This window comes from Colias eurytheme, chromosome 11 (assembly GCF_061535395.1).
Source record: "Colias eurytheme isolate Ceu_HAF_F1 chromosome 11, ilColEury1 Martin Lab GWU primary, whole genome shotgun sequence".
Classification (NCBI taxonomy): domain Eukaryota; kingdom Metazoa; phylum Arthropoda; class Insecta; order Lepidoptera; family Pieridae; genus Colias; species Colias eurytheme.
The window spans coordinates 7,810,409-7,823,524 of record NC_142990.1 but is presented as its reverse complement, the minus strand read 5'-3'; the positions used below and the strand labels follow the sequence as shown (position 1 = coordinate 7,823,524).

Genomic DNA, 13,116 nt, shown 5'->3' with positions numbered 1-13,116 from the left:
TAAAGACCACGGCAAATTAAGACTTCTTCGTAAAAAATTGAGATTTAATAAGCAACGTAGAAATAAAAATAGTAAAAGAGACGTTTTATACCGAAAGACAAGGTTTAATCCCTTCAAAAATTTAAAAGATTTATTCAAAAATCCTGGATCTAATACTGCAATATCTAAGATATTTGATTACGACATAATATCTTCCAGTTCAGATCCATTTACATCGTTTAATTTTGGTCAAAATCCCAATATAGAAGCTATGATCAGACAGATACCCAATATCACAGGCAGTTCAGAATCACCATTTGATATTGATGACAACGAACATTATGTATCTGAAAGTATAATGGGTAGTAAGAACTACCTCCACAATGATGGTTTTTATAACTCACGACTGAGAAATGATAACAAAATAAATAGGTTCTCTAATCTTCACGGTACGTTTGTTTTCTCTCTAAGTAAAAATAATAATTGTTATCAGAACATGTTATAAATTGTATTAAAGTTTTACCCAATAAATATTCGATTCATGTTTTGAGATCTGTTTATACCTAAAAAATTTACACTTTTTGTGCAAAACTTGATTTAATTTATAATTATAAATTTTAGAAAATCGTGTGGAAGATTTAGAAAGATCTCTAAACCAAAATAAAATGGACAATAATAATTATTATAAATATATTGATCACAACAAAAGACTCGACGATATAATAAACGTAAGAATAAAAACAGAGGCCCCTTTAATTAATCCATGGAAAATGACATTACCATCATTACCTACTGGGAATCAAGAAAATGATGACTTAGATAATTTAGCAGTAAGTATTACATACATTGGTGATGATCCATTAAAGAGGTTTAGTATTATGACTGGAAATGACTCACCCAATAAAGTCGATAACGATAATGTGGAAGCAAATTTTCATAAGTCAATAACGGATATCAATGACATAAACAATATTTACCAAAAGTATTATCAAAATATACCGTTTAGATTAAATTTACCACAAACCACAACTAAGGATGAAATAGAAGATGATAAAATACAAGATTATAGAAATAACAATCAACCCAAAGAAGTGAATTCTTTTTCTAATAGTAATAACGCAGGAAATCGTTTAAGTACTGAGAGAGAAATTGGTAATAGTCGTAAGCTTTACAATGTACAACTTTTTAAAAATGGTGTGAGAAGTGATAATTCCCACAAATACAATTCATTTGATAGGAACAAGATTTCAAGTGCTCACTTTAAGCCTATGAAAGATAGTTCACTGTTACCACAATCAAATTTGCAGATTCAAGATAGAATGAGATATCAATATGAAGTAACACAAAATAATAATGTGCTCAATGAAAACATTAACCCCATTAAAACGGTTGCACAAGGAAAACCAGAAAACAACAATAAACCATTCGCTAAGCGTTTACCTATGAATGATAAAAATAGTTATCAAGCGTATTTAAAAACAATAAAATATAGCAATCCTAATGTTGATAATTCATATCATAATTTCTACAAAACGCCAGAGACAAATTATGATAACCAAAAGATACACAATAAACTGAAAGTTTTGAATCGCCGATATACAGTGGGATCGAGGCCCAACATTTTACATGGAAACTTACAATCTTCTAAGAATTTAGACAGTTCTTCTCATAATAAACATAATATTATAAGTAAACATACAGCGCCCTCTGGGATAAAGAAAAATCCCACCCAATTTAGTAAGACTCACACCTGGAACAATATTGGTAAGTTTCCATTCTTTGCAATTTATGTATATTGTTATTATGTTTTCTATTTATCAAAACTTAATTAATTAACTTCATGTAAACAGAAGACTGATCTTCACACAGTATATCATATATCACACACATAACCAGCTATTTTACACTATAAATATGATGAATAGATAACTTATTTTCAGCAAATAATAAAAATAAATTACCTCACAGTCACCGTGGAATACAGGTAATCAATAAATGATTAATATATTTTATAAACAGTCTTACTTCCTGTAAACATTAATAAAATCGATATAAACTAATATTCTTTGGCCTAATAATTATAATTTATATTACATACGTTACGTATCTCCAAACAAAACAAATTTTAGTCAAATTTAATAGCAGGTTTTAAACCATAGGCAAATTTGCACATAACCTATTCATATGACTACGTTCATTTGCAGAAAGCAGCGCTAACACAAATAAATAAAGTTCCGCAACAATATTTCATAACACCCTTGCCAATGGAAGCGGACGATTTTGACAGATTTCTCAAAGAACATGAAATGGACGTGGAATCTGTTACTGCATCTTTAAAAGACGGTTTTATTTCAAACAAAAGTTACACGAAAGCGGATAGTGTTACAAAACCATTTTTTTCTTATGCTAGGAAAAATTATCACGTCAATAAAAGTAAAGATCGCCACGAAAAAAGGAAGAAGCGAAAATATACCAGGCTACGACGAGGTAAAATAATGTATTAAACAAATTCAATAAACGATTACTGAATATACCGATGAGAAAGTAGGTACTGTGCACTTGTTAAAATTGCTGATGAGTGCTTAATAAAAATGGAAGGTTACGTTAAAAACAATAACTTTTGAAATTTTCACTAGGTCATCTTTTATAAATGTTTTATAATCATCACTATAGTTACTATTAAGGTTTTATTCAAACGACTACTAATTTCAGATGTAACAACTATACCTTCAAAACTAATTCACGAGGTAAGATATTTTTTCTTAGTTAAACTAGTTTGTTGGAAAATAATAATTTAACTTAATTGATTCATGAAGTTATTGTTTATAGAAATCTAAAAGAAAGCGAGAGTTAGTACGAGAATATACATTTACGGCGAAAGATGTGGCTGCCTTAGAAATTGTTATAGATTTGAGTAAAAATAACCAAGCATATTTTAACGAAAAGGAAATGACTAGTACGCAAACAGAACGTATGAGTAATACCGTAACAAATACCGTTGTAAGAGATAAACAAAAGCGTATCACAAATGCTATTCAAGTCCATATATCTCTACCCGGAAACTCTGATAATAGAAAAAGATCTGCTGAGTCCGTCCAAGTAAGAAAAGTGTTTTCTGCAAAGTTTTCAAGTCCAGTTGATTTGGAATATCAAATAAATTCATTTGAAAATGAAACAAGTACAAGTTGTACTACCGTATCCAACGATTCATTTTCACCAGGTGTCTATTTATTAATTGAGAATTCAAATCTTTCCGATCCATCTGGAAAATTAATATTAAGGCCTATGCAAATTATTAATAAGTCTGATATTAAAACAAGAAACATTTCTGATGATTTAAATAATTCTACTTCAACGAGTTCAGTGGCAACTTATAAAACTGGGAATTTAACAAAGGTTGATATTAAACGCACAATTAGAGATCGTAAAACAAAAAGGTACATTAAATGGGATCCTATAAAGAAATTCTTTGGACATGAAAGAGTTTGTAACTGTCGATGTAAAGCCAATCAAACAATGTGTAAACCATGTGCAGCCGGTGATGTTATTATATCTGAATTAGTTTTTGAATTAGATAATTTGGCAAAATTTATGCAAGATCATTGCACAGAAATACAAACATTTTTCTGGATGAATCCAACTGGTGGAAAGAAACTGAGGGAGGTCGTGAATAAAATAGATAAATCTTTGAATCATTATTATAAACGAATAAAAGGGAAATGCCAGGGTCGCCCTTGTAAAATGTATTCATCAGGAATAGACAAAAGAAGATCACAAAGAGATAAAAATAGTTATGACAGAATTTCCAGTGTTTCTTCACTAGTCAAAGATTTGAATGTTCTTGCCAATAATCTTGAAAAGGCAAACATTTTGGATAAAGTAAATTCAAATGTACAGTATTATGGTCAAAATTTATTGTATAACATACATAACTGTATGCCACAGGTATTAAAGAAACGCTCAACTTCTATAGATAAAAATAAACAAACAAAAAGTTTTCGTAGTGTTTACTCTCTCGACAATGTCAATGTCAATTTAATTTGCAGCCCCAGGCAATATACAACGTTTTCTACCGCTAGTATTGAGTCATCAAGTACTTTGTATAATATTCCTTTCAAAAATAATCCCCGTATAAATTCCTATGATTATGAAAATTATAGGTACAAAATGGATGGTGAAACAACACGAAGAGGTATGAAAAATTTCTTTAAACGACGTTTTCATTCTAAGAAGAACAAGGAATTATCCTATAAACTGAATAAAAAACATTATAACAAAAATATCTATAACGTGGATGCATCAAATATGTTACCCGAGGTGAGAAAAATATTTTGGCCAGACATTTTACAAAATAATATTAATCAACATAGATCCAAAAGAAAGATAAAGACTGATACAAGACCCCTTATAAAAGTTTTAGTTAAGGAAATGAATAACGGGACTACACAGAATGATGAAACTGTACCAATAAGAAATGAAAGTGCAAATTATTTAAATGAAATTAATAATATAACTACCGAGATAATCAATTTAGACCAATTACTTAAAAATATAAACTATGGGGCCAAAAATCTTTCGCTAATATATAATTTGAATGCTCTTTTTAACTTATTGGGGTCCAATATCTATGATTCATATACACAAAAGCTGGATATAAACAAAACAAAAAGAAAACCACCTACGAACCAAAAGAAGGTATTTAAAATGAGTCGAAAATACTATACAAAGAGCCTCGACGACAATGGTGAGTCAAATAGAGATAATTGCACTGTTAAAAACCGATTACGCAAAGTTAATAAACATTTTATGGACATTGTGCAAGGTAGATATCGCCAATCTACACAATACGAACTACTTGGTTCAAAAAATACAATTGAAAATAGGAAGGGTCGAAATGTAACTTTGATGTATAAAGAAATACCCTTCAGCAACTTAAATTCTTTTTCTGATAGCGAAAGTGTTTCCGATGTGATTTCGAGCATGACGACAAACGATAGCCCAACAATAATAATAATTGATGATAATAATCATTCAATCGATCAAAATTCGATTTCTACGAGTTTGCGTGCACAAAATTTGCATGATAAAAAAACAAGCGAAGGTATTCGAAGTCTTCTTCTTTCTATTTTGAACTTTAATTCAAAATTGCTCAATAATGAATGGGTCAAGGCATCCAAAGTCAATCATGATAAAATTTTAGGAATTGCCAATAATTCGTTTAATCAGGATGTTAAAGAAATCAATGACGGATTCATAAAATTATCAGCTTCGGATAAACCGACAACAATTAATGAAAAGAGAGGCATTATTGATAAAATAGCTCATAAATTTGCTTGGAATTATGTATACAATAATAAAAAGAATGAGGTACATTATTTACATTAAATATACAAATGATGAGAATCATTCATTTATAATCCTTAATTATTTAATACAGGCATACAACACGATTGAACAATCAAATACTAATAAGGCTCATTACAAAACTTTATCCAATATGGGAAGGACCAAAAATGTTACAGGTTAATGTAATAACAGTAAAATGTCTTATGTTATGTATTTTGTGGTTAATTTTTAATTTAACAATAATATGTATTTTATTAGAATCGTTAAGAAAGATGCCTAAAAAAATTACGACCTTATCTCATAAGACAACGTTACCCTCTACAAAAACTACAAAAAAGGTATGTATCTGTTATTAATATAAATTACCGAATGGGGAACCAAAAGTTTGTCTTATGTTTTGTGGGATAGTCATTTATATTTTGCAAAATAATACTCTCAAAATTTTTCAAGAGATTGGCGACAAGAAAGTAAGGTCAATCTGTGACATAGCCTCAACAATTGGTAACGTTATAAGCGTTCAAAGGGTGATGAATAAAATCAATTTTGAACAATATGTGAAGAATGTTAAGTGTTACAAATACCAAACACTTCCGGCACACTTCCTTATTAAAGCCAGTAAAAAAAAGGAACGACGAAAGAGGAAAAGGTGCTATAGATGTGCCAAACTGCACCGGAAAAATAGACGATATTTATACAGGCAATTTATTGAAAATAAAAGGGAAGATGCAAGAGTAGAACTTGAAGATGACGATAATGGTTGTGATGAAAGTGACATTTCAGATAACCACCCAGATATAGACGTCTCTCGGTATGTGCGATAGTGAATAATTGTTAACGTAGATATCATTAATTCTGTATTTACAATGCACTTATTTTCTTAATCGAGGATAGACAAGGATTTACTTACAAGTTAATGGACGGAGGTCGAGATGTTTTTGAGAAGTATCGTATAGGGTTGGCAGGTATATATGAACCTATGACAAGAAATAAAAGAGATACAGATAGTGAATTAGAAAAAGGGTTGACCAATTTATCACCCTTGAGGCCATTAACGGTAAGATTTTATTTCTGGTTAAATAAATTTGCTTCTGATCAGAGACTATGAGTTTTTCTTTTGATATTACTAATTTTTATTTATATTTAAGGATGAAGTATTCATTATGGTTGGAGATTCATTTTCTACGGATTGTACTTATCCTGATGATACGCAGAGTCAATCTGATTTTGTTTGGACTACAGATCGTGAAAAGATGCTTACCATCGGCAACGTGTTTATGAATGGATCTAAAATAATCATTGAAAATGCCCAAACAAGAAATTTCGGAACGTATACTTGTTATAAAGTAAGTTTATATGTTCTAATTAACGTTACAGTGTTCTTGTATTCATGAACGTTCTCGTAATATGTACTTCATAATGTAGTTTTGCCATAAGTTTCTACGAAGTGACAAGCAAAAGCAATAAGCTGCTCTGATTTGGTTTCTTTTAATGAATTTCTTAATAATTTAATTGATATAATGATAAATTTTTATAACAAATACACAAGCAATAAGATCTTTTTTAAATTTTCAGCACAATGTCATTGTAAGAAGTGTCAAACTAAATGTGGTAGATGTTCCAAACTTTAATATAGTTTTCATACAACTTTACACACAAACAGTTTCTTCGACTTGTTCATATGACGTAAGATAAATCGATCATGTATTTTGATTATTCTCTATAAGTATTTTTTAATTTTATATTTATTATATTTCATTTATTTTTGTATAGGATTTAAGAGCAATACAAAATCTTGGTTTGATAATGACACAATTGTTATGCGGTAATTATTGTTCCGTGAGGATAGATGAACCGGTTTGCTTAAGAGATCGGGTAAGAAGTCCTTAAAATAACCTTTAAAAAGATAATGGTCGTGGAGTAGATCTATTCATATGCATCAATATTTTAAATTTTAACTATCCACTAGGGTATTATTTATTTTATTATTTTTAATTTATGCAGGTTGACAACTCATCTTTGATGCGTATAGTTCCCGTAATATCGTTTGACGCGTCCTTTAGTTTAAGCTGCTCTGTAGAGTGTCAAAGAGATTTAAAATGTTCTCTAGCTCTGCTTATCGCTAAAAATGCTCCAGCATTAGCTACTATTCCAGGTACTTAACTATTCAATATTTTTTTACATGTATTAAAGCATAGATTTAAATTATATAAGGTATTTTAGCGGGAGGAGATCCTTTGATATAAATTAAATATTAAATATTAAATTAAATTAAATATTATAGGACATTATTACACAAATTATTAAATTGGGCTATATTTCGATTTAGGACTCTTTAGTGAGACATTATAATTATTTACTTTGATATTTGATATAGAAGGAAGGAGTTATTTAATATAATCGTCCTTTATATTTTCGATTTTATTGAAGCCTTATCAGTCTTGTTTATCCTTTTCTGTTATGTAATGGTTAAGGTTGAAACGCAAACGAGGCTCGTAAAACAAATGATAGGATGTTATTGGTGATTATTTTCAATCAGAAATTTGTGAAAAATAAAAGTCAAAAGTTCAGTTCAGTCAGAAGTTTATAAATTTGTTTTTAATTTGCGTAGGTATAATCTAAATTTCAACCCACTTGTACAAGATTGTTCCATTAATTACGTAATTACCGGTTATAAGTTAATGGATATTTGAATAAATTATTTGATCCTAATCACATCAAATGTACCAAAGTGTATAAAATATTATTGAAGTGAAACTTCTTTATCGGGGTTAGAAAAAAAATTTGTGTAACATTTTTTCGTTACGCGTGACATTTTTCCGTTACGCGCCATCTTTTTCTTATCCCTACCACGCGTGATTCGACGTATTTCTGTAAAGTTGCATATAGTAAATTATTTTTTGAAAAATAAGGTCATAAAGAAGTTTCACTTCTTACGTCTGCAGTACACGCACACATTTTTTTGCCTATTTTTATTCCTCGTAATATAAGCTGCTATACATATTATAATACCTAATAGTGAAAATGAAAATTTGGTATAAATAAGTTTCACCTTTTCAATATTTTTTAGTTAAGTAAAAAATAAATAAAAATGTACTTAAAGTAAAGTAGAATATTTAATTTCAGTTATTATGCTCCATAATGAGGGATCATTGTTAGAGGAAATAAAGACCTGGGAACTGTCTTTCCAACAACATGAGTACTTTGTTACACATACGCTAAGGAGGAAAGGTGATTAAATAACATTTTCTTTTCATGTAGAACTCTTTGATGTAATAATACATAAAACATAATATATCTGATAATTAAAACCACTTTCTAGTAATTTGCGACTCTGGAATCAGTAAGTGTAAATGTTTAAATTAAGCTGTTTTAACGCAAGTTATAAGTTTGATTATAAAGAGACAAAATATTATGATAAACAGGAGATTATTAGGTAAACTAATTTAAGAATTGTCTTTAGCAATAAATGGTATTTTATCGTGGAATAAAATTAATTGTTTGCTAATCAGATCCGAACTTAATTCGGATCTAGCAGCGTCATCGTAAATTCGTCGTCATATAAAATCTCAAAATTAAGTAGAAAAAAATTATATGCTAACAAATATTATATGCTTTACATTGCACTTTATTTAGATTCTAACGGTCACACCGAGTACCATACGCTGGCATCTAATACGGAACCTGCGACCGTTCACGTCATCATATTATGTCCAGCTGGCTTCTTCTTAGTAGCTACGCAGAAGATTTGCAGTAATTATACATTATTTTAGAAATTGACATACATACTAAAAAGAGTTACTTTAAATATCATAATTGTTCTATTCTTATGCTCTGATCCTTTAAATTTAGTAGTTTTAATTATTGTTTAAAGAAAAAACATTATTTGAATTATTTGTATTCTTAAACAGGCAAGTGCAAACAGAGTGAGAAGCCTTGCTTGGAAAATTATCTTTATGAAACAATATATTAGAACCTTCAATTCATTTCTGAACTTTTCTTAAATGCCTACACGCTATCTGTGTTTTAATTTAAATTATTTTATCAATAAACAATAATTGTTGCTTTAAATTCTTTCCAGGCGTATGTCCACCAGACACTTATTCATCAGAAGGCACAAACATATGTATTCCATGCGCGAAGGGTTGGACATCCGACCCAGGGTCTCAATCCTGCCATCTATCAGTACAACGTCTCCGTCGTTCAGCAGTATGGCCAATTTTACTTATAGATGTATCGTTTTGCCTTCCAGTATGACTTTTATTCGTTTCTCCGGAAACTACGTCAACTTAGTTGATAGTTTACTATGATTGATCTGTTTAGTTTATACGCTGGTTGGATACGATATCGAGCGTGGTTGGAGTAGCTTTTAAATTTAAATTTTACTATTTTAATATATAAAAATAATGAAAAAGCGTAGTATTGAATTTGAGATTTCAGAATCACTATCATGGGCGGCCGTACACGGACCGCTTCAAGCAGTTGAGGCCGACGGCTTGAAGCCGCGACCGCGGTGAACTATAGACATTCATTCATTGCCGTACATGGAATGCTCGAGCCGTCGCGACCGCTTCAAACCGTCAACTGCGCGGTTTGTAGCAACAGCTCGAGCAGTCAAAGACCGACCCCTCGAGCAGTCCGTGTACGTCGCTCAGCTGTTAACTGCTCGAGCTGCCCGTGTACGGCCGCTCTAATTTTTAATTTATTTCTAGCATTTATTTTTGTTTGACTTCTAGTTTTCTTTTCCCATGATAGTTAATAGTAATAATATTCTATTTGTTCTCTAACAGTGGCAGTGGGAATCATTAATGCTGTTGATTATTATCACAATACTGAGCTTTTTAACGTGTTATGGCGTGTTACGTATCATACGTAGTATTGCAACATTAACAATGACGCACGACAAACTGGAGAGGAAAAAAAGACGTAAGCTCTTATTATTGTTTTCCTCATAGTCTTTGTGTAAAAGTTGTTTGAATTCATGAATGTTTTAACTGTGTAAAAAGGAAAATATTAATTTTTCGGTTCCTTCGTTCTTGAAGGTTACGAACCTTCGGGAAATTTTGTTCATTGAGTTAATTGTTTAATCTTGTATTTTCCAATATTGTTCAAATGTTGTAAATAATAAAAAATATTTAAAAATAATAATTTTTGTCATATTTCATGTTTTTTTTCTGTTTTATTACAGCAAAGAGAGCTGAAACCCAGTATCGTTCTCATCAAATGTCTTCTTCACGGGTTATTCTGAATCGACTGCTTCGAGTTTCATCCATTCCACGTGCGACATGTATATTTTAACAATATTTACTTTTTTGTACCTGATCAGTAGATTTATTTGGTTAAAATATGTATTTAGAACATCCACGTTCCGTCAGATTTCTTTTTCCTGTTCTTTCTATCAAAAGATCCTTCAGAAAATGTTTTTCATAGTCATTTATTTCTATTATGAACAAGATTTTAGATACAAACTTGTTCTAATAATAATCTGTTTTTTAGATTTCCAAGAAACCCGTAGAGAAATTTGGAAAGAGAAAAAGCCACAACCTCCATTACCACCCATTGATTTCGATTCATAGAATTTAATTTGGCAATATTAAAAAATGTTGTATCACATATGTATTATGATTTTGTTGAAAGTTGTCAAATGAAACTTAATTTAGATATAAATATACGGGTAGGTTTTCAGATCTAGGACAAATATCGATAGCGGATTTAATCAGGTTAGTTATCATTAACATTGATGTCATTAAAATAATCCATAATGTTTTGTAGGATATATTTATTATGTTTACGAGTGTAGGTCTACGTTATTTATGCTTTTAGATATAGGGTGTATGTAAGAGAGTACCGTAGTACTGGTAAATATTTGTAAGTGGGTTTTTCTTTGTAAGTCTATGGTTTAAGATTTCGAAATAAATTGTATGATGAATAATGGTCTTTTATTACCTGCTGCATATTTTTTTAGGTATCTTACTATATACTTTTTTAATTAATCATGTCAAAGCTGTGAATAATTTTTATTGCTAACAGGATTTTCAATTCTATGAATTACACATGCATGATTTAATTAAAATAGTATATAATGTGCAATAGAGTGTAATGACGTCCGTATTCACTGAATAGAGACTGATAATAAGGAGAATGCGCTAGATATTATACACATACTAAGTGGAATCTCATGATACAAAGCAGCTATTATACTTAATTCATTACCCTTGCTTCCTATTGTTTATTTCTTGACAAATACCGTAGTAAAGCTGAATGTGTAAGCACTTTGTGTTTCCAGAAGTCTAATTCATTAGAAAAGAGACTAGAGAAAATGAATGCGGTATACTTAAAATTTAATATGTGGCTTCAAAAACATTAGTGCTTGTGCTCTAACATTTAAGTAAGCCAGATACAGGTATAACCAAATTTTTATGAGCATAAAACTAATTTAGCGAAAGTAAAAGGAACATTAACGTATTAAATTCACCTCGTCTTGTTTCGTCTTTCTCGTCAAGATGTTTATCGAATCGCAGGAGCCTTTCATAAAACACGGTAATTTGCATAGCTTTTAACCGAAGTATACCTACGCACTAGAAAACCATTCCGTCGGGACAAGAGTCATTAATACCTAGAGCAATTTGACCTCATTTATTCAACACCAAGTAAAGTTGTGTCGTGTAAAGTGAAGATTTACGATGAAGTCATTACGTTTTATGGGCCATAATTGATAGAGATAAAATCTTAGGGGCACTGAAATTGCAAAGTAGAGGTTGAAGCAGGTTGAATTCAAAGACGCGCATTAGTGTAAAGAAAAATTGCCTATATTACCATAAACGACTGGCGTCGTGGTTATTAATTATGGAATTTTATAGTAAGCGACACGCGAACATTGCTTTACTATATTGTTTTGGTGTAAAACAATACACGATACTCGAGTTTACTTCATTTTACGACACGGCATTAGGAAAATGAACGTTAACGTTAACTGCCTCTAATTTTTACTTAACCCCTTTTAAAGACTCCTTTGTGAATTTTTAAATATTATTCCTTTTGATAAAGTCGGTTCAGACTAAAAATAAATCAAAACATTAAAGTTGAATTCGCTAATTAGTGCTAGGACTATTAATAATTAGTATTTACTATTGACCATATTGCAGAACTTCCTTCAAAGTGTTAAAATGTGTTTGTGAGTTTCTTTTATACGCAATAATTATTGCATTTATTATTTAAATAATTTTAATAAATGCAATGCCGATGTATTTTCTTGTAAGTGTTCATTGCTATTGCCATTACTTTTGCAAATTATGATTTTAATGTGGAAATAAATATTGGTAAAGCAATAAATATATATCCTACCCCAGTTATCGCTGATGCTAATAACTTTTGTACTTCTGTAGTCAGAATACTTTCCCTAATATTAAACCACATTAACCATTAGCCCATAAGTGGTAATAGCGTCTGTAGCTTTTGAATTGTCAAACAATGTTTGATCACCACTTGGACTAAGAGCGAGCGCGCACGAGCAACTTTGTCTCCGCAACTATTTTGTCTCTCCCATCAATTTGTATGGGGAGTTGCGTCGCTACGTGCGCGCACTTTCATACTAGCCCATAGGTGGGAGAGACAAAATAGTTGCAGAGACAAAATAGTTGCGGAGACAAAGTTGCTCGTGCGCGCTAGCTCTAATAGCGCAACTCTGAAAGTAACTAATAGTTTTTGTTTCGTTTTTATTTGAAACGCCATTTATCTTGGTGACACGTGCGGACTCTATCAAAGTTTCGAGAGGCGTCGAATTTATTTACAACA

The 13,116-nt window shown here is 30.7% G+C and overlaps 1 protein-coding gene across 1 annotated transcript; it reads left to right on the top strand.

The window, feature by feature from the left end:
• Window positions 1–5,852: 5,852 nt before the first annotated feature.
• On the top strand, window positions 5,853–11,166 carry LOC149904723 (uncharacterized). Its single transcript, XM_090106840.1, has 12 exons — window positions 5,853–6,133; window positions 6,217–6,379; window positions 6,471–6,668; window positions 6,898–7,008; window positions 7,096–7,197; window positions 7,327–7,477; window positions 8,449–8,553; window positions 8,959–9,075; window positions 9,404–9,531; window positions 10,113–10,248; window positions 10,511–10,609; window positions 10,819–11,166. The coding sequence occupies exons 1-12, from the start codon at window positions 5,853–5,855 to the stop codon at window positions 10,896–10,898; spliced, it is 1,671 nt and encodes a 556-aa protein (XP_089962966.1). The 3' UTR covers window positions 10,899–11,166.
• The last annotated feature ends 1,950 nt before the right edge of the window (window positions 11,167–13,116 follow it).